At 36.2% G+C, this 26,464-nt stretch overlaps 1 protein-coding gene across 4 annotated transcripts in view; it reads left to right on the top strand.

The window, feature by feature from the left end:
- PRKD1 (protein kinase D1) overlaps nt 1-26,464 on the top strand; it is a 150,905-nt gene that overhangs the window by 120,620 nt on the left and 3,821 nt on the right. For all 4 annotated transcript variants that reach the window (XM_074868212.1, XM_074868214.1, XM_074868211.1 and 1 more), the window contains 11 exons: nt 1,155-1,359; nt 3,920-4,043; nt 4,840-4,917; nt 5,872-6,151; nt 8,465-8,517; nt 9,874-9,946; nt 10,913-11,019; nt 11,430-11,591; nt 13,432-13,530; nt 14,680-14,947; nt 26,027-26,112. In XM_074868212.1, coding sequence (XP_074724313.1) covers nt 1,155-1,359; nt 3,920-4,043; nt 4,840-4,917; nt 5,872-6,151; nt 8,465-8,517; nt 9,874-9,946; nt 10,913-11,019; nt 11,430-11,591; nt 13,432-13,530; nt 14,680-14,947; nt 26,027-26,112 — 1,535 coding nt within the window. The remainder of the gene's footprint in view (nt 1-1,154; nt 1,360-3,919; nt 4,044-4,839; nt 4,918-5,871; nt 6,152-8,464; nt 8,518-9,873; nt 9,947-10,912; nt 11,020-11,429; nt 11,592-13,431; nt 13,531-14,679; nt 14,948-26,026; nt 26,113-26,464) is intronic.

The following is a 26,464-nucleotide window of genomic DNA, read 5'->3' as shown; positions in this document are numbered from 1 at the left end:
TGCTGTCAGCCAGTTCAGTGTGGTTTTTCTTTGGGGGCATCATCTAGATTGACTGTCAAGAACCTTCCTTGACAGAATTAGGCGAAAGTTTCTTGGTGAGAATATTTGGTGTCTTCCATGTTTTTTAACCTTACTTTAGATTTCTGAAATGCTGCAAACATCCCAGAAAAACTAATGCTGTCTTCACTATCTGACAGGACTAATGATTTTGACATGTTAGATCACAGCCTGTGTAGCAGCAGGTTGAGTTTCAACAAAATGTCTTTTTTTGGTGGTTTTTTTTTTTTTGGCTTGGGATTTTGTTTGTTTTTGTAATGTAAGTCCTTAGGTAAATAAATTTTCTCTTCCTTTCTGTCTTCCAGACAAATCCGTTCACAAGCAGTAATATAATAAAAATACTTTCATCTTGCTTAGGTATATCTAATCTTGGAACTGGAAAGTTTAACATAAATTAAATACAAGCTGGCAGGTACTATTAATACTATGCCATAGTCAAATAACTCAAATCCTAAACCTTCATATTTTTTCTATGCTATCTTACATCGGACTTTTTGATAGAGGCAAGGAGCATTTTTTCAATAGTATGGAGTACTGTGCCATATTGTGCATTCTTCGCAGAGAACACTGGTGCAAAGGAAATATATTTTTTCCCAAAAAATATATTTCACATTATAAGTAATTGTTTTGGGAGTTATTTTCGTAGTTCATCATCATGTCATCATCATATTACAAAATTCCTAGTTTTGAAATTACTGCTCTTCTAGCATCAGTTTGCAGCTGTAGCCTGCCAACAGCCGTCAAGCCAGTACACAACATTCAAGCCGTGTAGAAAATCTGCTGGAAGATCTCAGAAGTAAAGCTCATGAGTATAGAATGTTTGATAAAAGTCCATGGATAAGAAATTCTGCTTTGACTTTGGCATTTTTTAATAGAAAGTTGTATTTCTGAAAATATTTTGGTTTGATGCATTTCCAGTTTTCTGTAGTGATTTTCTAAATGACTGGTTAAAATACACACTTCACCAATACATGTAGAGTAGAAATTGACCCAGACAAAGAGAACCTGAGTTTTTCTGAAGCTCGAAGTGTGTCAGGATATATTATGATTGGAGTATTGTATGTTTTCAGATAATAACTTCAGAAATTATATTGCAGATCTTCTTAGTCCTGGGGCTGAGTCTGATGTGGTCATGGAAGAAGGGAGTGATGACAATGACAGCGAAAGAAACAGTGGTTTTATAGATGACATGGAAGAATCTATAGCTCATGATTCTGAGATGTCAATGACAGGATGCCACAGTGACAATGGGGAAATGCAGGATGCTGATCCGGATCACGATGAGTCGAACAGGATGATCAGGTGAGCTGGGGAGTGAGTGTACCTTTCATCTTCTTTTGTATTTGTTTTGAAGTATAATGTTTAGGAGTCAAGGGGGAATCTACACGGACACTGTTCTTACTCATTGAGAATGGAGAGAGCTACTGCTATGTGGTGGTTCTGAAATTGCAGTGAGATTGCTTCACTGAATATATGCATTAGGAATTTAAAAGAAGCTTAAAAATTATTGTCAAATTGAAGTAGCAGCTGAAAACTGATGCACAAGTAACTCTTACAGGTCTGTTCTCTTATGAAAATTATGTTGTGAAACTATTTGTGCATGAACAATAGAGAACAATTTTTTTTTTTTACTTATTTATTTTCCCAAGCATTTTTTTCCTGACTTATAGTGCAATGCCTGGTCATTTAAATGAACAAAAATAAAAATAAAATAAATGGTGCAAGTGTCTATGGTATAATTGGTTCTTGATGAATTGTTTGCATTTTTAGGTACCTTTAGAATGAAGGAAAGTTTCACAAACTTGAAGTAATAGTTTGAAGCAAGTTACAAAATAGAGTAGTGGTTTGAAATGACTAATCAGGAAGGAAAATAGTAATTGAGTTGTGCAGCTTACCTCTGGAATGTCTGAAGAGAAGAAAACATTATTCACTTATTGAAACTGTACAGAATAGTAGGGAAGAAAGTAGGGATTATTCATTTTCAGGGAACCTAAAATGAATTAAGACCCTTTCATATGTAATTTCCTTGATATAAGGGATCTGTACCTTGAAGAATTATAGAATATTTTTCTTTCACAGTTCCCAGTTTGACCTGCAGTTTCCTCTTTTATTTTGCTTACTAGGAGTCTGTTTCAGTCACACATTTCCCTTAGCTCTCTGTTAGTAACATATACCTGTTGCACTAATAGAAAGCAATCCATTTCAACAATATGCAGTTTTACCTCCCGCAGCAGTGAACTGGTTTTCCTACTGTCGTATTCATCTGCATAGACGCTATATATAGTCACCTTGTATCACTGGAATGTAAGCCTGTGCTTATATCACAAAATCAGTGTCATATAACATTTTGAATGTCCAAGTTGTACTAAATGGACAGCATTGCAGGTTTTCAAAATATAAATACCCAATTGTAACTAATAAAAGCATTAATAACCAAGGTACATATTTTGCTTAATTGAGGGGCATCCCTGTATTTCCAGTAATACCTTTCCCCAGTTATTTCTAAAGATAGTCTCCATATCCATGGATTATTTTGAAGTGATCTATAAAAGGCAAATAAAAAAGTAAACTTCTTGTCAGTACAGACAAATATAGTTAAATAGGAACTGCAGCTCATTTGATCATTTTTGGGCAAAAAGGAGATGTTAATTGTACCTTACAGTCTTAATGAAACTTTAAGACAGCACACTTTTTGCATTTTGATTGGAAACTGCCAATTCATAAAATGTTTCTTATTTCCAGGGTACATTATTACAGTGAAGCAGGGCCATGTGCAGATATCCACAGTCACAACAACTCTGAAAACTTAAGATACTGTTCTTGTGCAGTTTCTGCCCTTTTTTGTTGGAGTTGTTGCACCAATAGTTTTGCCAGCAGGGCAGAACACATGAGCATTCTGTGCTATGTTTTCACGTACAATACAGCATCACCGTTTGAAGTTCTGCCAGAAATAACTAAGCATTTTGGTTTAGGATTGAAGCAGATTGTGAGTCCATATTCCATTATGCAGAATCTGCTTTAGGAATGGTTAACTTTAACAGCAAGGAAAGTGGGAAGATGGGCACGGTTACTTCTTACAACTAGATATTCCAGATTTTATCTGATGGCACTATCAGGCATACTGTCAAGTTTCTATGCCTTCCCAGCTTACTGTTCATCAGCTGAGTCATGGAAAGTTTCAGTGTGTGTACCCCAGAGTGCAAGGCAGTGGGACTTCGCTTTAGGTCTTTGAGAAGAAGATATATTAGCTTAAACCTCTTTCTCTGAGAGTTTCAAGCAGATTCTCTGATGTGCCCTGCCAGGGTACGTGCAGCTAGGCAGCTGACACATTTTCTGCTCTGTAAACCGTGATCACTCCATTGTGTGTTTGAACCCAAGAAAGATCACAGGACAGTAATCTGATGGACAATGTTTACTTAGGTTATGGGAGATTCAAGATCAAGTTCTAGTCTGAATCATGCATAGCACAGGCTTGAGCTATGACTCCCACACCCTAGCTGAGGTTGTAGTCATTTGCCCATCTTCTTAGCTCATCTTTAGGAGTATTTTTGGGAGAGTGTGTGTGTGCATGTCTGTATGTGTGTAAGCCTTCAGAAGGTCTGTGACATTCTCCTGGTGTAGCATTACAATTTTTTTGCTTCGTAATCTCAAGATACTTGGAATGACAAAACAAAATAGAGTCCAGTCCATGTCTGATAGTGATGGTAAATACAAATGTGGATATTGGATATATATATTGTACTAATAGATTATATATTATATTGTGTATATATATTATATATATATAATGATTGAAATGGATTTTTTTCTTTCTGTCCAAAGTTATCTTCTTTTTAAAAGCCTTTATGCATTTATTCTTAAGCCCTTCAACGAGCAACAATATTCCGTTAATGAGAGTGGTGCAATCTGTGAAGCACACAAAAAGGAGAAGTAGCACAGTAATGAAGGAGGGTTGGATGGTTCACTATACAAGCAAGGACACGCTGGTAAGAAATGTTAAGGAAGACCCATCTTACTGTACATACTATATGATAGTACAGAATCAGATCCTAAGAATACTTTAATAATTTACAGTCACTTATGTAAGGCATTGTTTATGGTATTTGTTATTCCTAAAGTCCTGACTCTTGTCATAACTGAGGACTGGCACTGCTTGTAAGACACAGGAGACAGTTAAAACACACAAAAAATGTCTGAATACGTCAGTTGCGTTATCATAGGCAGCCAAATGTGAAGACATTCTCAAGGAAGTTCTAGTTAGCGGTTCTGGAAAGTAGCTTTACGTTCCAGCTGCAGTCTCCTAGATATGTTACTGCTAGGTGAATTAAGACTTTTGTAAAATAGATTTAGTGTAGAACAAAGTTATTTTCATTCCAACCTGCTAAAATGAATAAAGATTTCAGTATGTGGCCTTCTAAAGTGAGCTGGGGTGTTACAACTGATACAAAAAGAAAGTTTAATTATTTTAGTGGCATACCTGTAGCAAATTGTGCTGAATGTGATGCAGACATTGAAGTTACATTTTAAATTTTTAAAACTTAGACAATTTGAACAGAGATAGGTTATTACTGAAACAACAGAAGGTGGCCATGTAAATCCTATTATATCCTTAAATATAAAGTCTTCATAAAAATCTTGTAATAGCAAATTAATCTTTTCATTCACAATTAATTTCTTCAAACTTAAGTGAAACATTTTGGAAGTGATGCTTTTGAGAAATTTACATTTCATTAATTTACCTGGAAAATGCTGGAAAGATTTTTCCCTTGTTTTTCACTGCAGAGGAAACGACACTACTGGAGACTGGACAGCAAATGCATTACACTTTTCCAAAATGATACTGGAAGCAAATATTACAAAGTAAGAAATATATTTTGATCTCTTTTTGTACCAGCAGAATATAATTACTAAACTGCTGAATTTATAAATACTTTCTAAAAGTACGCTAGTTGTATAACTCCAATCTATGTTTGTTTTCATTATTTAAGCTGTATATGTGTGTTTTGCCTTTCACAAACAAGTCTCAGATCAAAAAGGTGTCAGCTAACAAGGACCTGTAAAATACATATTGAGGAGATGGAAGGTTTTTATACAGGGCCAGTACCGGCAACAAACTCTGCCAAGAAACTCATCTGATATTCTGTCATTCATAATACAAATTCTTTCCAAACAATTAGGTATAGTATATATTATTTTAATTCTGTCCTTTGGACATTATGTTGTGATTTTGATTGTAAAAGATTGTTTTAATGCTCATATCCTTTTACCTGAGGCAGTTAAACTCCTTAGGCATTACTGCAATAAATTTTAATAATGGAAAGTAATTTTTTCATATGGCTTCCTCTCAGGGAAATATGTCAGTGAAATGGGCCCTGTTACTCAAGATGAAACAATCAAGTTTATACCTATGTGAAAGGTGGATTTAGAATCTTAATGTTGAATAGATTTATTCTGCAAATAATGTATTGCAAATAAATTTTATTAAATAAGGAGTCAACAGGGTTTCATTTTCTGGTGGAGTTCTGTTGATGTGTGGATGGTCCTGCTCTTTTCTGATGGCACCTCATTGCTTTCTTTGATAAGTTTAATTAAATAATTAAAGTTCTGCTTGGTCTTAGAAAGAAACATGTAGTATTTTCCCATCAACAGTCCTCTCTGTCATGGAGTTTCAGGTTACAAGAGCCTTTTTGTTTGTTCAAGAAGCATGTGGTTAAAAGCGACGGATAATATCATAAATTAGTTAAATAAAGTTCATGCTTTAGTTTTATATGATGATAATCTTTACACAGAAAGTAAAATTTTTTTTCATTTTAGGAAATCCCATTGTCTGAAATTTTGTCTCTGGAACCTGCAAAAACTTTCACTTTGCTGCCTCAAGGAGCCAATCCTCATTGTTTTGAAATAAGCACAGCAAATATAGTCTATTATGTTGGAGAAAACATAGAAAACCTCTCAAGTGTTCCACTGAATAACAGTGTTATCACCAGTGGTATTGGCATCGATGTGGCACGAATGTGGGAGATGGCAATACAGCACGCCCTGATGCCCGTCATCCCTAAAGGGGCATCAACTGGGTCAGGACCCAGCCTGCACAGTAAGTTTATTCATTTCCTCCATTTCAGATAAGTAGAGTCATATCAAAAATGACATTGCTCAATCTTCTGTACACATTGAAAAGAAGTATTGCACAACTAGTAAAGGCTATTCTGTCATGGCTTAGCACCTGTCTACATATTATTTTAAACACCACAGTTTCTCATCTGTGTTTCCAGTTATTAATAGGACATCTGTATTAATATGCAAGATGCAGATTTGCTAGTGAACAAACAGTTGTTATATCAGTAAAGGCATTTCATCCACATTTGTGTTGTCAACATGAGTAATAGCCTCCTTGTGCCAGAGGCATGAAGTTCCTAAGCTCCAGTTGGGAATTGATAGATTTTTCCCATCATGACTGTAATTTATGCTTCTAGCTATCTGCAGAAGCAGCTCTTCACTCTTTAGGTTACTGCAGCATAGACGATACGCTCCCTTTCATCACATTTGGCTGTACAACTGCCACATTGTCCCATGCTGAGATGAAATGAGCTCAAGTGTGAAGAACAGCTGTTCTAAGCACAACAAGGCATGGATGTTACCAAGGACCAAAAGGACCGAATATATCTTTGCCTCCAATTTACATACCTTTGGGTAATTCTCTAACAAAGATGACAGTTTATAAACCAAACATGAAACTTGTTTAAATCTAGCTCAGGTACTGATAACAAAGTAGCACAGAGCAAACAATTCCCCACTACTAGGCATGTGTTTGCTCTGCTACTTGTACTCCGCCTAGTTGGTGTAAAGCAAATTTGGATATGTCTACACAGTTTGGATTACACCTTTTTTTGCAGTATACACCCACTTTAGCACTTGACATCTGGATGCTATTAATGCAGTGCAAAATGCTAATGAGACTTCAAGCCCTTCAGAAACCAAGTAATACAACAGGCTATGGCGTTACATCTCCAGGCACAACAGCTCACTTACCAGACTAGATGAGCTCTGTCCTTTGCTTTCTCGATTGGGTTCCTGCATAAAATAGTGTCAAATTCTGGATGTCACTTCAGTCAGGCTAGTTGCCTAGTGTCCCTGGTTTGAGCCCAGCATAGCTAGACAAATCGCCTAAAATGCTGGACTGGGAATGACAGCTGACTTCTATCCCTCTTGGGAAGTTTGAAAATTTTCTTTACAAGTTAGTAGTTACCTTCGGGTTTTTTGTGCAAAAATTAAGGTCAGCTGAGATCTTTAGAACAAATTCCTGTGGGGAGTGAGAATGATAGCAACTTTCTGTCTTCTGCTCAAAATGTAAGACTCAGCCATGTCTTTGTCCATGCTTTTTTTCATGTAAACACAAAGCAATACATACATTTGAAAACAAATTCGCAGTGATAAAAAGCATCTACATAACTGAAACATTCCATTCCAAAACCAGTCTGTTCCTAAGGAAAGGACAAGGGGGCATATGGGGCAGAAGTTACTCATGCTTCTTACTGCCACTAGGGGAGGTGCTGATGGGTAGTAGCAAGTGTCTTCAGTGTGTAGTACAGGCTTTATAATAGCGGACGCTGGTTTTGATGAGGCTGAAATCCATACTAAGAAAATGAAAAGTCAGCATGAACAGGATTTTAGGTAGAGGTAGAAGACAAGCAGCAATGCTCCAGATAATCATTCTTTTCTCCCCAAAATTATGTCTTTGTGTAATATGGTTAGCAATAGGCATATTCTTAAGTTTATTGAACCCCTCAGTAGGTTTGCAGTCCAAAATGCTTATGGCAGCATCCTAAGCTCTGAATTTGTAGAGGTTGGATCTGATGTTTATTGTATTAAAGCACAAGTGCAAGTTTTTGTTTCCATTATATGTTTTAATGATGTCTCTTAAGCCAGTTGAAACGTGTATTACTTTTAACAGTATGCAGACCAATTTGAATGCATATTGGCCTTCATCTGAATAACATCAAATACATCATAGGTGACACTGTAAATAAAAATTATTATCAAATTCACTAAATAAAAAGAGTTTACCCTAGTTGCAGTTATGTACTTGCATGAGATATAAAGCTCCAAAACAGAGTGGAAAAAAACAATAATAAACTTATAAATGGGAATCATGAGATTCCACTATTAAAAAATTAGTAATGAAATGTATAATTCTGTTCTTTTCCATACAATGCAAAACTGCTGTTCAAGTCACATATTTGTGGACTGGTGTAATTTTATATTGACTGGTAGATGAACAAGCTGACCTAATCGGTCCAATTTCTAGAACTGTCAGTAGATATTGATGTAATGTAAATGTCATTTCCTATTACTACATGTTTGAACTAAACGCACAGCAATCTAAAGTATATTTCACTTTCTTCCCCAGGGGATATATCCATCAGTATTTCTGTGTCAAACTGCCAAGTTCAAGAAAATGTGGTGAGTGTTCTCTGGATGCTGTTGCTAGACATGCTATGATTAAACTTTCAAAGTCATTGATCTGTTTTGCAAAGAGGAATGTTAGAGGAGTTCTCATCAGCCATTTTTCATTTTTTTGTAGAATGAGCTTTGCTAACTTTTGAGAAAAGTCATCTTCATGGCACCTTTTCTTGAGATGCAAGAATTGCATATGAGTAATTTCACTTCACACAAAATTTAACTATGGATCCTTGCAGGATGTTAATTACCAAAAGGAAAAGTGAGATGTAGAAGTTATTAGTTCATGGAATTTGTCAACTGAACTTTCTAAAGCTAATCACAAGCCTTGATAACCATACTATTTCCTGTCATCACTGAGAGATCAGATAGCCTCTGTTGTACGAAGATGGAACTTTATCCAAAGGAAGAGTTACATGTTTTGTTACTCATACATAAAGAGTTCTGGGTTTCTTTTACGCTAGGACTGTTAGACACAGGACATACAGATAAGGTAAACAGTCACACCACTGGTTTTCTGTCTCATGGGCAGGGGAAATAAACAGGACTCCCTGCAGCCAAGTAAAGCTTTGTGGCAGCTCTGATATTTGCCAGAAAAAGGTTGCCTGCTAGGGATGTGTCCATTTGTTTCCTAAGAAAAAGCAAGACAGCCTTTATTATCAACTGGTTTGCGTTCTTTTACTTTTCATTGTATATGCTGCTGGTTAAATATCAGGAAACTGAAACTGAGCTCCAAGATTTGAGGTTTGTTTGAGTCTCCCAAATGAATCTGCTAAGTTTGTGCTTTAGCCTGTGTTTAGGCACTAAGCAATAGTGAGACTTGAGACTCCCTCTGGCACAGACGGAATGTTTTACCCCTCTCAGTGGACAAGCGCAAAAAGCCAAAGCCCAGAACTGCTGATACTCACAAAGCTTCCTATAAACTGAGAAACCACTTGCATTTCCATGGCTGACATGACTGACCTAGGAACTTTTCCAAGAAAATTTTAAATTTGTGATTTCTCTCTTTTCATAAAACTGAGCAGTAATTCTGAGATCTGGAATCCTGTGACATATGGGTAGAATGTGGCTGACAAGACTTTCATCTTCAGCTTTCACAAAGTTTAAGTGTAATGCTACACTTTGGGGGTTACTTGCCTGGAAGATGGCAGTGGCTGAAACCTATCAGATTCAGCAGTTTTTACAGCAATTGCAGTTAATGTAGCTTTTAAGAAAACCTGTATGAATGTTTTTGGCAGATAATACGTTTTGAAATTTACTATAGTAAATGTATGTTACTTGCCACTAGAAAAACAAATGAAATATAAATTTTTTTTTCCATATCTCGGGGCTTAATATTTGTTATGTTTATATAAACAGGATATTAGCACTGTATACCAAATCTTCCCAGATGAGGTGTTGGGATCAGGACAGTTTGGAATTGTTTATGGAGGTAAGGCTTTGGTGTGTTGTACAATTATGCTTAAGATAGAAAATTTCTTGAATGGTGAATTTGGAATCTGAAATGTTTTGTTACAGAAATCAGCTGCCCATTATTTTATATAAGCAGTATTTATTAAATAATGAAAGTGGTTTTTGTTGACAAAGTCCTTTTGTAATTTGTAGTTTTGTACCCAGTAGTGGGTCAGTTCATATTAATAGCTTCATATGCTCTATAAGTTCTAGTAAAGAAGACCCTGAAGTACAGAAAATGGTTCTTTTTGAGAACTATAATAGACCAAAAAAAAAAAAATTCTTCTTCCTGCTGTTTTTGTTGGCATGTTTTTGTGAGCTTTTTTCCTTTGTTTTTCAGTAGTTTGTTAGAATTGTTTCTGGTTTTTATTTTCTTACCCATTTTTCCTCTCTTTCCTCCTTTTCAGCAGTTTTTGGGGGTGTATTTAGGTACAGCTGTTGATTGAGACAATGTGAAGTGAGAACTAACAACAAATATCTCACTGAAGAATCTCTATGGCTCTCTGATAATCTTGGGACATGCACTCACATGCTTAAAGGCAATCACTTATTTCATTATTTGCTAGTCTGGAGCAACTATCGAAGGACTAAGCCTACAACCTGCCAGTTGCAGAGCATGCAGGTTAAGTATATGAACAAGCATATATATATATGAGAGAGCTAACTTTGCATCTATATTGTTGAAATGCAGAGCTGACTTTCTCATATGTGTATGTTTCTTATGTGTTTAAACAGCTTTGTCAGGTGATAATAAGAAAAGTTCTCTTGTCAAAGAGTAGAAAGAAGGAAAACGACAGAAAACTTATAATGACTTAATGATTTAATTTGCTGTAAACCTGCTCTGAGAATTACTTGGTTGTGGCCATTTGTACAATCCAGTGAAAGTGGAACACTTTTCAGAAGTAATCATGTTAATTAATAGAGGCCTTTTGTTGTATTAATGCAGGAAAACATCGCAAAACAGGAAGAGATGTTGCCATTAAAATAATTGACAAACTAAGGTTTCCAACTAAACAGGAAAGTCAACTTCGTAATGAAGTTGCAATTTTACAGGTATTTTTTCATTCTTTTGACTTTATTAACTCCATTTATACATTTCTATAAGTACCAGATAATATGATAATTATTTTAATTGATAATCACTAGTATTTTTGCTGCTAAATCTGCATAAACAGCCATGACCAAATGTATTGGCAATGTCACATTAGGATTTACAATTTCTGTAGTTTTTAGCACCAGCCACAATAAAGGAAATGTGTATTTGTTAAACTAATTTGAAGTTCATCCATTCTCCTGTACTGTCCCTAGAAATTTCATGCCTGTTGCCTACAGGTTAGGCACACAGTTTAAATTATGAAATACTGAAACATTGTCTGGTTTAAGGGCGGTCTGAAAACTGGCTATGTAATGACAAAATCTACTGGTCATATTGGGAAATCTAGTGCTGTGTTTATCTTTAATAGAATCTTCATCATCCTGGGGTTGTAAATCTGGAATGTATGTTTGAGACGCCGGAAAGAGTGTTTGTTGTTATGGAAAAACTCCATGGAGACATGCTGGAGATGATCTTATCAAGTGAAAAGGGAAGATTACCAGAGAGAATAACAAAGTTTTTAATTACACAGGTAAGAAATTAATAATACGCCTAGAAGGAGATTGAGATCAAATATTACCACTGTTTCGTATGTTTTGGTTTTGGCATAATTTACTTGTCAGACTTATGAAAGCCTGAACTGTAATACCAGGGATGGTAAGACAGCTTTGTGTACATTATCTGATAGGTAGTAAACCATTAAGAGGACCTAGAACTAGACACATGTACAGCTGTCTGGCTGCTGGATGAAAGGGCCGTCAAGCTACAGTTTCTCATATGCTTGAAGAATGAACCACAAGAAAGGGATGCAAAGCACTAACAGCAAACTCTTGAAGACCCACACAAATAAATTTGAGCCTCTTGAACTGCCCTATACCTAACCATTGCAGTTTGTACTATACACTTTTGTGCATATTTTCTGTGCTGAGATTGGATCTCAGCACTACCTCTGATTAAATGAGTGGTTTCCTGTATGACTTCTGTTAACAATATGATCTGGGTTTTTTTTTGTTCTTCTTGTTGTCATATTGCTTCTTTGGCTTCCCATAATACTGGTTTAAATTTAGATACACAGTTGAGTAGTGAGCCACCCCAGAGTTAGAGCAGCCTGTGTTTCAGCAGTCAGGAAGAAGAAACGAGGAGCAGGAGGAGGAACAACAGTGTTACGGTGGAAGTTTATTCTTTGGGGTAGATTGTAGCAGGTTCCCTAGTTTTCAGGATTTCATGGGCAAAACTGCCACCAGCTTCAGAATTTGGTTTCTTGCCTTCCCAGGGTCATTCAGCAGGGCCATTCCCTGCTCTAATACAGTGGGAAATTCTGTGAGCCCCTGACCAGACAAAAGGAATGGTGTTAAAGCCACAGGAATAGGATGGATATCTGTTACACTCTGTTGCCATGTTCTTGTGTGTGTTATGGAATGAAAATACATGCAATGCTCCTTATGCTTTCTCTCTTCAGAAAAATGCTTAAATTGGATCATATAATATTTCTGTGAAATTTTTTGAGTGAATTTAGATCTGGAAGGTCATTTTGCAAATCTTTCTGCATCCAAAGAGTTTACACACAAAAAAGCAAACTGGTACTTAGAACCCAGTTTTAAAAAAACGTTTAGAATACAAAGTCTTTTGAGAGGGAAAAATATTCCATAAAGTGAAACATCTTTGGGCCCCTCGCTACAAAAAGGACATTGAATTACTCGAGCGTGTCCAAAGAAGGAAAACGAAGCTGGTGAAGGGTCTGGAGCACATGTCGTACGAGGAGCGGCTGAGGGAAGTGGGGTTGTTTAGTTTGGAGAAGAGGAGACTGAGGGGAGACCTCATCATCCTCTACAACTACCTGAAAGGAGGTTGCAGAGAGCTGGGGATGAGTCTCTTGAACCAAGTAACAAGCGATAGGACAAGAGATAATGGCCTCAAGTTGCACCAGGGAAGGTTTAGACCAGATATTAGGAAGCATTTCTTTACCGAATGGGTTGTTAGGTGTTGGAATGGGCTGCCCAGGGCAGTGATGGAGTCCCCATCTCTGGAGGTGTTTAAGAGTCGGGTTGACATAGCGCTGAGGGATATGGTGTAGTTGAGAACGGTCAGTGTCAGGTTAATGGTTGGACTAGGTGATCTTCAAGGTCTTTTCCAACCTAGATGATTCTGTGATCAAGAAAACTGGAGACACAGCAAATAGTAGCTGATATTTTTTTCTTTTTCTTTTTTTTTTTTTCCACTGTAGTCATTCTTGTAAAAGGTAAATTCTTGTTGCATTGTTTCTCTCTACACTGGTCCTTGCTTCTTTGAATGCTGATATTGTCCAAACATTAAAAAACAAACAAAAGTATGACATTTAAACCTGAATTTCTTTCTGATTTGTTTCTTCATAGATCCTTGTTGCTTTAAGACATCTTCATTTCAAAAACATTGTTCATTGTGACCTCAAACCAGAAAATGTGTTACTGGCATCAGCTGATCCTTTCCCACAGGCAAGTAGAAAATGCCCTTTCTTAAGATAAATTGTTCAAATTAACAAATGTTAGCAATGATTATTTTATGAACAAACAAAAAATTGATTAGTGGCCTGTCTGTAACTCCCCCAGAAACTACACAGAATTTTTAGATATGAACAAACTAATCACTTATTGAAAAAACTTTCCAAAGAAGATATGTTTGAAAATCCTTGCCTTTTGTCATTTGCCTAAAATATTCAACGAGATATTCAAGCGTGACACAGTTACTTGTGGATTGTTTCTCATATGCTCACCGTTACAACACAAATTACTTGTCTGGTTGATTTGGTCCAGATAAGAGACAATTTGCAAGCAGTCACCAGAAAGACAGTTATTTTTCTGAAAGTTAGGGTAGAGCTCAAGAGGTGCTTCTTTACTTTTATGAATTTAAATGCCAGGTAGATTGCAGAATATTTAAATATACTTTCTGGGTCATTGCTGTATTTCTCATTAAAGGTATTTGTATCAGCTCCTGTTGTCTTTGATCTGCAGAGTTCGTCTGTGATCTCCTCCAACTGCCCGTATTCAAAAGGAGAACTACAGATGATTTGTAAATAATACCAATATCAGTAATTGGAAAGGAAGTATCTATACTGAAGTGTTAAGTGAGAATTTTTAAGCAGCTAAATCTGTCCCTCTGAAGAAATCGGACAAGGAAGTTTGTAGAGAGGCAGGGTGTAACAAGGTTCACAGTAAAATAAAGGTGGAAGTTCAAGAACTGAATTTTGTCAAGTTGCTTGATTTAGGAAACAGCTGTAGATAAAACACTTTGTCTGTTTGCCATGTTCATGTGCTATGAATGAATAAGTATTACTTCAGCCAGGAGCCTGAGCTGTTAGGCCCATCCAAAACAGTATTTCTTTCATTCTAAGATGTCCTGTGTTACTGATTTTCCTGTGGTTTATTCATGAAGTGAAGGAATAGAGGGAGATGCAATGGACTGGTAATCTGGTCTAATGTCATGGTGGAGTAAGGGTATTCCTCTCAAAGAGGAGCTTAAAAAAAAGTATCCTTGAAGGAACAGTAGAGATGCATCTTGCAACTAAACCGTGATAAAAGCTCCTCAACTATGTATCTGATAATAAAAATAATGTCTGTCTTACTATAGCGTTTTTCTTTAAACAGGTAAAACTTTGTGATTTTGGCTTTGCCCGAATCATTGGAGAGAAATCATTTAGGCGTTCAGTTGTAGGAACACCAGCCTACCTTGCTCCAGAAGTGCTGAGAAACAAAGGCTATAACAGATCTCTGGATATGTGGTCTGTGGGTGTCATCATTTATGTAAGCCTCAGTGGTACCTTTCCATTCAATGAAGATGAAGATATACATGACCAAATCCAGAATGCCGCTTTCATGTACCCACCTAATCCATGGAAAGAAATTTCTCATGAAGGTAATACCTGTTTGTGGCTGGTTTTATATAAATGCTAAAAAAGAGTAGTTGTATTTTGCTTTTTTTTTTCCCCCCTGTACATAAAGGGGAAAAAAAAGATTTGAAATTTCAAGGTACTGTAATGTACCATAATGTAATGTCTCTGGTTTGTGCTATCAGCTGCTTTAGACATTTCCTGCAGAGCATGTATAGACTGCATATGGCGTAATCCTCTAGCATGGGATATCTCCAGGAGGTGTTGAAGGAGGCACATGGCCACCTACAGATTGGGTTGCTATAGAACCTTGTGGGAAACCTCAGCTGGTGGAACTGGTGTTGCTTATATTTACTTCTGTACCTCTTCTTTCAGCTCTAGTGCCTCTGCAGTCTTTTTCTTGTTCTACTTGTGCCAGTAATTTAGTTTCCATTCAGTAGGATGCTGTACCCTGATAGTCTTTCTGTGGAGAAGATAAAAAACACTGAACAAAAAAACCCCAAGCAGATGGGGTTTCAAGAACAGTGTGAGAATGTGTCATAGAAGAGACTTTATGCAGGGAGGGAAGGCTTGGAGAAAACCAGTGAGACTTTTGAAACTAGAATTCTGGTCAATGGCGTCAAAGACTTTTGATAGTGAAAGAACAATGTGAATAATTCACTATGAACATCTTTAAAGAAGGTAAATGAATTCTATTAAAGGTGTCTCTAAACACAACAAAGTAGGGCATTTAACAAAAATACCAGTTCTGGTTCCACCAACATTTTCCTGTACATACCAAACATTTTCAGGCAGTTTGATTTTCTTTGGGATTTTTTTTTTAATCATTATCTTTGTCCTTAACTTTTTGCAAGATTGCTTCATAAGTCTTAAAGCAAAGGAAACATAAACATCAGATCCTTATTTTTTTTTCTGAATTGTAATATGTACCAAAGATATTAGCATTTACAATTTTCATTATTTACACTACAGTTTTTCTGGGTTTCAGGTGACATGTTTAACTTGCATGTTAAGCGTAGCTTAGAGAAATGTGCCTCCTGCTTACTATAATATATATTATACCCATGTGAGATTGTCAGCTGAAAAATGCTTTGAGAGCATTGTCTGTTATTTTATCTTAGTGGCAGATGAAGTTTGATGAGATCTGTTGGAGGGGGGAAAAAAAAAAAGCTATGAATCTGCACAATTACACACTGAAGTCCTCCTGAACCTCCACACACTTCTGATATGTAAGCTGACAGAATCTGTTGGCAGCAATGCTTTCTCTGGCGCTAGAGATAAGCAAACAGCAATCAACACAGAAGAGGCTGCAAGAAATTGTCTCCCACAAGTTTCTACTGTGGTAGACATAAGATCAATTTCTACATTCAAAGGTGAAGATTCAGTAGAGCACCTTCAGAAAACTCACCTACTGGGGTGTTATCTCTCCTTTTATAGGATCACTGCCTTCATTAAGAGCTAATAGATATCAGGCTGCAAGCATGCAGAAGGATGGGGAGGAACACACTTTAACAAATTACTAAATTAAAGCCTGCTTATACATTGTGATTTTATTATGTATTTTGAATTGCTATCTGATGAGCCATTCTGTTGTGCTAAACAAAAACCTGAAAAAAGTCTGAACAGATCCATTATGTTTATTTAACACAGGGAGTTGGAGTCTAGATCTCTATCCAAGTATTTCTTGATAATGCCGATTTTTAGAGCTCAAAATTGAACTCAAACTCCGGATTATGTAGGGGAAATAAAGGAACGGTTTTCTCAGGTCAGCTACTCTGGTGCACACTCCTGCGCAGGTCACATGAGGGCAGGTGCATGGGCCCTGAGCACCAGCTGGTGCCATCCCCTTGCTGTTACCTGTGACCATATAGCATGGTTAAAATGCAAATCTGTATCCAGTGTCCTAACACATCTAATCTGGATTACAGTTCTGAACAGTGCCATGATAATTGATGCTACAAATGGTTGAAGCATTTGAGGGGAAACACAGATGATTTTAAAGATTTTATGAAGTTGCTTACTTAACATGGCAAGTAAAAACAATTTGAAAAGGAACGTGTACTTAAATGTAAACTATGGTAACATGAAGCTCATTTCAGTTTCACTGGGGCTCATAGATTTCTTTGCACTAAATCCTACAAATCTACAAAATTTAGACAGATAATTAGTTTCAGTCCCAAGAAGTTGCATTTGTGCACTTGAAAATCTTCCTTTAGCTTGTATTAGGCTCTTCCAGCTTCCCAAACAGGTTAAACTAATGAATTGGTTATTTGCCTGCCATATCTTTTCCATTATTCTTTTTGCCAATTATTCTTAATCCTTGAACATTTTTCAACAGAAGTTTTAACATTCATGACTATGATTACTTCTAAAATTTTTTAAATTTTCATATAAAAAGATCCATAATAGATTTATTTTAAAGGCACAGTAGATTCTTGTTCAACAATTTCCTGGAATTTGTATCATAACAGTAATTTTCCCAAGAGGACAATAATTACCATCAACTAGTTCTTCCATGCAAGCTTGTAAGGGAGTTATATTCCAGTGTGGAATGTGATACTGCCACAGAATCTGGCAAGGTCTTTGTCAATAAACATTGATCAGCCTATTTCTTTCAAGCTGATATGATTGAAATTGCTGTTTGTTGTGAAGGATATACACAGATATTTTCTTGCAAGAAGCATTATTTTTTGTTTTAAAATGAAAACAAAATCGTTGAAGTGATTTTCTCTTGTGAGAAAGAAAAAATACTGAAGATCCAGCTGGTAGTTCAATTTAATTATTGACATTTTAAAATTTTACAAATATTTAAGAGAACTTTAACACATAATAAACAACCACAGTCTTCACAGAAGCCTTCAACCAAAATTTTGCAGCATTGCTATAGCATTAAAAAATTGAAACCAGAATTGATTAGACAAGTATCATTGTCACAGGCAAAATAAATATTATCTTTAATGCAGATAAGAAAGATCTTTTTAAAGTGTTATGCTGTGTGAATTTGAAAAATAGGAGCCATTTGTCAAAAGGTTACCGTAAGTAAAACTGACGTGAATATTCTTTTTTCTTTCTCCATTACTTACTGCTTTCTTCTCATACATCCAAAAGACAGTGCTGGGTCCAAGCACTCTTTAACAATGGGTTCTATGAATTTTACATTACAGCTAGATTTTAAAAGTGGTACCTTCATCCAGTGGCTATATTACTTGCCTCGGTAATAGCAGGCAGAAACTGAGACTTCAGTGAACTTAGAAGAGCTAGGCTACCATCTAAGAGAATTAATATTAACTCTGATTTATGCATGCCAGTAAAAATGCTTGGTTCTCTGACCATATAAAATGCAATATGCATGACTGTTTCTTCTTTTTTTTACTGCTGAAATTTGTCAGTACTGGTTGCTATGAATGTTCATAACAATCCTAGAAACAGTTGTAGAACAGTGAGAAGTCGTAGAAAAAATTCCATATCAGTTTGAGCTAAAAAAAAGAAGAGAAGGAAATGTTTATTCAACCCTATTGCTGTCTATATCAACAGTCCTGCTTGATGCGCAAAGCAAGTGATGGCAGATAAGACAGACAGCCCTAAAACAATTGGGGGGGCAGGTGATTACTTCACAAGTGTACCAGGTTAGGATAACAAACATAGGCAGCTGATATACCTGAGCTAGCTGCTTCTTAAATCACAGGAACTCATTTGCTTGAAATTCTGTTGTATGTACTTTTAGTGGAACCATAAATTTCAAAAGTTGTGTGTTTTTTATCTTCTTACGCAATTTTCAGTTTAGTTTAAGGGAAGTGATTGCCAATCAAGTGTATTGCCAATGTCTGTGCAACAAGGATTTTATTAAAGGGCATATAATTTGTCACAGAATGGCTAATGAAAGCAGTGTTAGGAATTTTTGCATGCCTATTGCAAAAATCAATGCTGAGGAAAGCAGAACAGTGCTTAAACCTTTTGTTCCTTGCTTACGACTGTTACTCAAACCTTTTATTTCTTGCTTATGACTGTTACTCTGGGTCAGAAAACCAAACTGGATGTAAAACTTTCAACTGTAGTTATTTCAGCGCTTTTTTCAGACCATTACTCATGTAAAAAGTTCAAGAATAGCTAAACTTAGTTATTGCCATGTTTACTTCTATTTTTATTGTAATCAGAGCAGAATTAAAAGCTCATCTATTTTACTTTTTAGCAAAATCACATATTTCTTGCCGTTTAATGGATGGTGCACAAATTAGAGTGAATGATGCTGTGTTTATCACCACTTTGGTTTTAGTACTTAGTAGATACTTTTTCTGATATTGCCATGCAACAGCATGTTAATTTTGGAGCTGGAATGCAGAAGGTAGCAAAAGTTTAAAAGGAAAAAAAAAAAAAAAGAGATAGGTCATACCTAAACATTGTGTCTGGAAAAGCAGCAACAGTGGTAAAGTAGCCTAAATGTTCTCATTCTGTGTTCCTTATTCAATTATTGATCTTAAGGTAAAATTCAGTTAACTTTTAAAATTCTAAACTGCATTGATGAGGTAGTAGATTTGTGAAAACACATGACCCATACCAGTTTAAACTGCCTGATAATATAAATAATACACTTAAAATATTAAGTCTGGCATGTTCAGAGCAAAAACATATGGGAAAAAAATGTATTTTGGAGGAAAAGTATGTCATGAATGTAATAGTGTGGTCTCTGTTAGTTTATTTACTGGAGAATTACTTTTTCTATAGCATTTTCTAGCAATTTTTATTATAAAAATCTACAGTCACAAGCCAAGAAAGAAGGCAGAATCCATTTGAGGATAATTTTTTTTGTCATTTAGCCGCTATCAACAGTTCTATCTTCTCTGCCACTCGGGATTGTGGTCTAGTCATTGTCTATGACTCTTTCCTCTCCATAATGTGTCTATTTGGTGTTATAACATCTGGATTAATCTCATCAACTCTTCCTGCTGAGAAATTCTAGCTTTTTTATGTAATGCTTTGTCTGTCCTCTTCCCCCATTAAAATATAACCTATAAAAACTAAGACCTTTTAATTTTTTATAGCTCTCAGAAATGTATTTTTTCCAAACTGATTATCCATTCAGAACATTTCTACGAGCGTTATTTCCCAAAGCTTAGCCTTCATGCACAAAATCCCTTCTCTAACTTCACCAAACCCAACTGCTTTACATTTTAAGGTTTGTCAGAGATTGTGTGTGGACATACAATTTTAGAGATTCCTCCATGGGGAATTCTGATTTCCACCCCCACTAAGTGGCTGCATTTTCCTACCTTTTTCCAATAGCTTCTCTCTTTTGAAAGAATACTCCCCAAAACTGTGTTTGTATGTCTAAATAGAATTGTAAGACATTACTGTAGAGAGGTAATTTCTGTGGTAAACTTTGGATGTCTTGTAAAAAAACAGGTTTTGTCACAGCCATTCAACATTCCATCACACAATCTGCTATTTCTATTTGGTTTTCAGTGACTGTCAAGCCAGCTTACATTTCCAAGTGCATTGAATTGCTATATGACAATTTGACCTTAATTCAGACTTCACTGTGGAATTTTACTAGATATTCATACAGAGGAATCTACTTGCAGAATTCTTCCCTTTTTTATAGCTTTAAATTTCAAATCTGTCAAACGTGGAGCCTATTTTCAACAGCATTACTGTTTGTTTCTGACTTTGACCTTCCAGTCCACCAAATTTGCATCTCTTCAAAAGATGTAATTTGACTTAGCTACAGGCTACAAAATAAATACTGCTAAATATAAAGACAGAGGTCCCTTGTCTCTCTGCGTATTAGTGTATTTTATCTCATGTATCTTCACTGTGGTGGCTGTTCTTTTGAACTGCGTGGTCCTAAAATGTGCTATGTCAAGCTTGGTGTGTTTTGTTATGTTGTGGAATTTTCATAAATCATTGTATTCATAATTCTTTTTTCCTCAGCTACCAACACAGCTATTACTACTAGCCTGATGAGCTATGTAATGTGCACATTGTTGATTAGGTGCTTCACATCACTTCATATATTAAATAATTTGGGAAGAAATAATGCAGTTTCTTCCATACATTAAATTTGATCATGGTGTGCCTGTTATAGTGCTTCTGAGTCAGAAATAAATACCACAGCTGCCTTCAAATCAGTATTTATTTAGACTTGTTTCAGCATAATGTGAATAGAAACTCTGTTTCACGTATTAATGGGAAAGTCACATGAATGAACATTAAGTATGAGGAGGTCAAATGCATGTTATAGCTCAAAGATGCTCTCTGCCTCAGTAAATGTTTAACTAGCTGTTTAAACTAAAGACTTGGCTCTATTTACACATTTGCTAGTATAGATTAGTATTAGAAAACCTCTCTTGTAAAGGTGTATCTTATAATTGCCAAGGATTTCTTTTAGTAGTACAGCTTAAGAATCCATGTCACTGAAAATAATAAGCTTTGCCAGCTGAAGTTTACTTTTTGCCAGAATAACTGCATGTACACTAGAGCATTTGTCACAAATCTGTATTAATCAGCAGTAGGGAAGGAGTTTACATGTATGAAAAAATTATACCACTAATCAATAGAGCTATACTCAAAAAAATCCAGGGTCTAGGAAGTCCTAAATTTTATATTAATGGCAGCAGCTTAAATTTTTACAAGTGATGGCTGTAAAGGTAACTAATATTATGGGTGTACTTTAAAAATTCTGGACCAAGTATACGTTTATTGTTAATTTAGGACTGTTTTTCTTGATATTCTTAAGGTGATTTCTTTTTTGTAACTTAAGTGAAAAGCTTAATGGTATGTAGGACTGTATGGTAGGACTAAATGAATGGTAGCTTCATAATAGGGTTTTCAGATATTTTGTAAACTTTTGTGTTAATGTGTGGGTCACATTCTAATCAAGTTAAAGCAGTCGTTCCTATGAAAACTGTTATTATCATGTTAATTTGATAGTTAGAGTGAAAATTGTTACTGTATCTTTACTGCAATTATTTGCCATACTAATAAACTGCCATAAGCAGTTTAGAAACATCAACATCCTGACTCTGGAGGTTCTTTCCAGTAAAATGCAACTAAAGAGCAATCTTTCCTAAAATCAAGGGGACATACAGCTTTTTAAAGTTGCATTTGAATCTTCCTGTTAGGGATTCTGCTGAATCTATCTAATTCTAAACCTATCTAAATGACCAGTAGTCGTGCTACTGGAGTAGTTGGCTAGTTTATCCCCTTTAACAAAGTCTCCAGTTCCTGGAACTTGATAAGCCCTCAGCTGGCTGCTTGTCCTATCCTTAAATCATGGGAAGTAAACAGGAGCCCATAAAAGTGTTTGAAAGAGCAGTACCATAATCCTCTCAGAACTTCCATTCATTGCTTCCTTGATGATGACCTGCTGGATTCCCACAGATGATGTACAGACCATTGTCAGACTTAATAAACTCCTAAAATGTCTGACAAGGATTAGTTTAAAACCTGATTTAACAAAAAAAAAAAAAAAAAAATCAGTCTCTAGTGAAAATTCATAAAATTTACTTTAAAATACAGTGTAGTGGCTACCCTCTCCCCAAAACTGCTTTATCTTCCTAGACAGAAAATTTAATTTCCTAACAGTTGATGCCCTAATTTGGTCCCCTGAATCACACGTGAGTTGTATGTCTACACTAAATGTTAATACCTTGCAAATTTTTATCTCCAGTGGTTTTAATCAGTGCAACTCAAAGTGTAATCATCAAACTATTTTATTTTTTTTTAAAAAATTCAGAAATGGAGTCAACATGAATCTCACTGTTTGTACATCTTATATGAATTGTAGCCAAACCAGACTATGTTAGATAGTGGCTGTCAGGACAGAGTGGCTTTTCTGTAAGATGAAACAGAGAGAATAACCAGGATCTTTCCTCATTTCCTTTAAATAGTCCCACAGAACTTCTCAGTGTCTGAACCTCTACAATTTAACACCAGCTAACTTCAGAATTTTCTCATTAACAGACTATTCCAGATCCCTAAGGAAATCCTTTAATCCTTCAGTTCCAGCACTCAGCCTGTCTCAGCCTGTCTGTGTTGAACTCCCTAGCTTCTGCTTTCCTTTACACAGCACTGTCCTTTTGTTGCCTTGCCAATATGTATTGATTGCACCTTCACTTCTGATACTCAGAACTCTTACACTTGAGAAGTGACTTTTCCTGAATTGCATGATTTCCTGGTGAAAAATAGCAAATGTTTTTTGCTGTTGAAATGGTTGATCTCTTTCTTGACCTACATTTGAAAACTTTTAGTGTTAAAGTGAATGGAATTGTATCGGATAGTTTGGGTCCTAAGTCTTCATAATAGTCACATTACATTTGTGGGGTTTTATTGCTAAAAGGCGAGTGATACTCAAAACTTCCCTGGTGAAAAGAACCCTAGATAAAGAACTAAAAATAAACACCAAAACTTGATACAGATGCAGCAATATTCCAGTGGTGAAACAAGCAGATTATCTGTGTAAACTGTTCTCAAGGACAAATGATTGCTCAGTATTGACAATTCTGACCATCTGGTGAAGCTGCCTTTTCATGTTCATCTTAGTTTCCTTCCCAGTCCTTCTTTGTGTACCTTCTCTTGTGATTGTTTCTACACCAATGCCTTTTTGGTCCGTTCAACAAACCATTGGCAATTTCTCCCAAGAATACAAATATGTTATTACATGTAATATATCACTGTCCTGAAGGAAAAAAAAAAGGGCAAAGGGGTCATCATCCTGTTGTAACTTGAGGGAGGCTGAGTAGTTACATATAACTTCATCACTTGTAAGGCTTACAGTCATATCTGCTTCCAGTGGGTTGGACAGAAGATGCATAATAGAGACATTATCGGTACTCCATGGCAGGAAGAATATTCAGTAGGTACTTGGCAGTTATAGAGGCACATCTTGGGAAACATGCACTTATATTTCAACAGCTGGCTGACTGAAATCAGTTCCCGGGACAATCAACGCTCTCATCAAGTTCTTGACCTATTTGCCAAACTGAGATTCATAGTAAATGATTAAAAATTATCTCTGAAGATCATATACACCTGAATACCACTGAAGATAATAAACAAATGGAAACCCTATTAAATTCACATTCAGTACTGGCATATTTATCAAAAACCAGACTGAAGTCTTAATGTAATTCTGCTGAATTTAAGGGTAAGGTGACAGTGTTGCAGAAGGTGCTGATGTTTGCCGATACCCAGATTTAGTGCAGTGCATAAGGACTATATTCTCCTCTTCCAAGCATCAGATAAAAACAATGGCCATTACTTTTTCCCAGGTTATATCAGAAGTCACTCTGTAACTGAACTGTGGTGTATGACTGACTTTCCCGTCTCTTCCTCATAGCTTGGAACTTGAGAACTTCTCTTACCAGTAAAGAGGAAAAAGATCAACCCAACTATTTTGGAAAACAAATGAGTTTTCAGAGTGCTACCATCTATCAGTAGTGGTCGTATTGGCTATCCACTGGCTTTCTGATCCCACATCCACTTCACAGACAATTTGAGAGGGCACAAAATAAACATGAGTTAGAGAATTCAGCATGAACTGTGCTTCACACTAAAAGAGACAGTAGCTAAAAATCTGTTTGTCCACAACAGAAAAAGTAAAATTAGGACCATCTGCTCCTGGTAAAGCATGGCTCAGAACCTCTGGCAGTGCCTTCTTTGTCAGAATTCCTGAGATTTGTTTTGTCTCATTACCAAAATTGCTTTGATTTCCAAGATAATATTCAGCACCACAAAGTCAGGGCTACTTTAGTGATCATCCACTATTGCTAAGAATAGGTCTGTCTGTCAAACTTACTGCATACATCCAGATAGGCTGCCATATACAGTCCCATTTTCCTGCACATTGTGCTGATTGTGCTCTGTCCCATGGCAGAAACACACAGAAGGCTCTAGTTGGCAAACTGAGCCTGGGGAGAGGAAGCCCCTGTTAAAAAAAGAAAAGCTTTTCCATATTGCTGCACAAAATACAACTTCAGAGATGGACCAGTTTAAAGAATTCTGTCCCATCTCCTGCTCTTAAAACAGACAAGATCGATTATTCAGCTCCTTCAATACCCAGCTGGCAACAATGATCGTCTGACATGTTTCAGACCCAGTTCCCCTTGGTAATGCCATGTTTCTGTGTTACTTTCAAGACTGACTTTCCCTGTCACCATGATATATACAAAGAAATAAAGATGTAAACCAGCATACTTTGGACAAGCCAAGGGATATTGTGATGAAGTGGGAAAATTGCAGTGATCTTATAATTCGTTGTGGCCAGTCAATTATTCTATAACAATAAGCTTCCCCCAAAACACATGCTGAACATTTAGCACCACCTAGAATAGAATTTAACCTTTCATTATACCGTCATTTTTTATTTTTTAATTTTTTTTTAATGGCTTTAGTAGATGCATTCTAAGTTCAGCAATCTCATCTCAGAGATTTTTCCAAATGAATCACTCAGTGCAGCTCCATGCACTGGTCATTGACTCATGGGCCTCTTCCCTTCAGGCACCACAGCACACATACCTATAACCTCAGTGAATCATTGACTCTTCAAAAACATAGAAATAAGACATTTGTCTTGCCTTTATGAAACGTGACTGTTGACTAGCAGGTAAAAGTAATGCTCAGTTCAAAAGAATAGCATTGCAACTTAGTGACTTACAAAACCTGATTCTTCCACTCAGTGCCTGGGAAGGTGCTGCTGTCAGTCTTCTAAAAGTGATACTGAGAGTCTCAGAGAAATATATACATATATATATATATGTTTACTGTGGTACCTGAAGAAATACTGTAGTCCTCACTTATATGAGATTTGTTTCACTTGAGCAGGAACTGAGAATTGTCTTCAGTCTTTGCTGTGTACCTGCAAATGAACACACAGAGGTAGACAATATGCTAGCTAGCTGGCAACTGTTTAATAAAACAATTGGAATCCCAAGAGGAAGGGTTGCATGGGTACCTTCAGGGACATCAACAGACTGCAGTTTGTGAAAAGCTGGAGTAAGAAGACATAACTGTACTCTTTTCTACAACTGCCATGTCTGTCTCTCTGTTTGCATGTCCTAGTTGAAATAAATATATTTAAACTGAAATTTTCCAATATTATTTCTTTTCAGCTATTGATCTCATAAATAATTTGTTGCAAGTGAAAATGAGAAAGCGCTACAGTGTGGACAAAACATTAAGCCATCCGTGGTTACAGGTATTGCTACAAATTCCATGTTTTTTCTTATGCATTTAGGGTCTAAGTATATAACAAATTTTCTTTTTTAAACATGGTAGAATCTAAGCAAATCTACAAATGTGAATATGTTTTCAGATCCTGAGAACCTCATACTCCTTCACCAATTTACCTGTAGATTCTCATTAATTTCTGAAGTATTAGATTCCAATACTAAACTCTCTCACGTTGTCAAAATACACTACAAAAATATTTTATCTTGTTTGTCCACTGAGAAGTTGATGTATATTAAAATAAACTCTATAGTCATTTGACTTACATTATCTCATTGCCTGGAGTCTACCCTGATTCACTTCTTATTAAAACCAATCAA

This window comes from Strix uralensis, chromosome 4, assembly GCF_047716275.1.
Source record: "Strix uralensis isolate ZFMK-TIS-50842 chromosome 4, bStrUra1, whole genome shotgun sequence".
Taxonomy (NCBI): Eukaryota; Metazoa; Chordata; class Aves; order Strigiformes; family Strigidae; genus Strix; species Strix uralensis.
The sequence above is the reverse complement of the archived record's forward strand: the minus strand, read 5'-3'. Positions and strand labels throughout refer to the sequence as shown.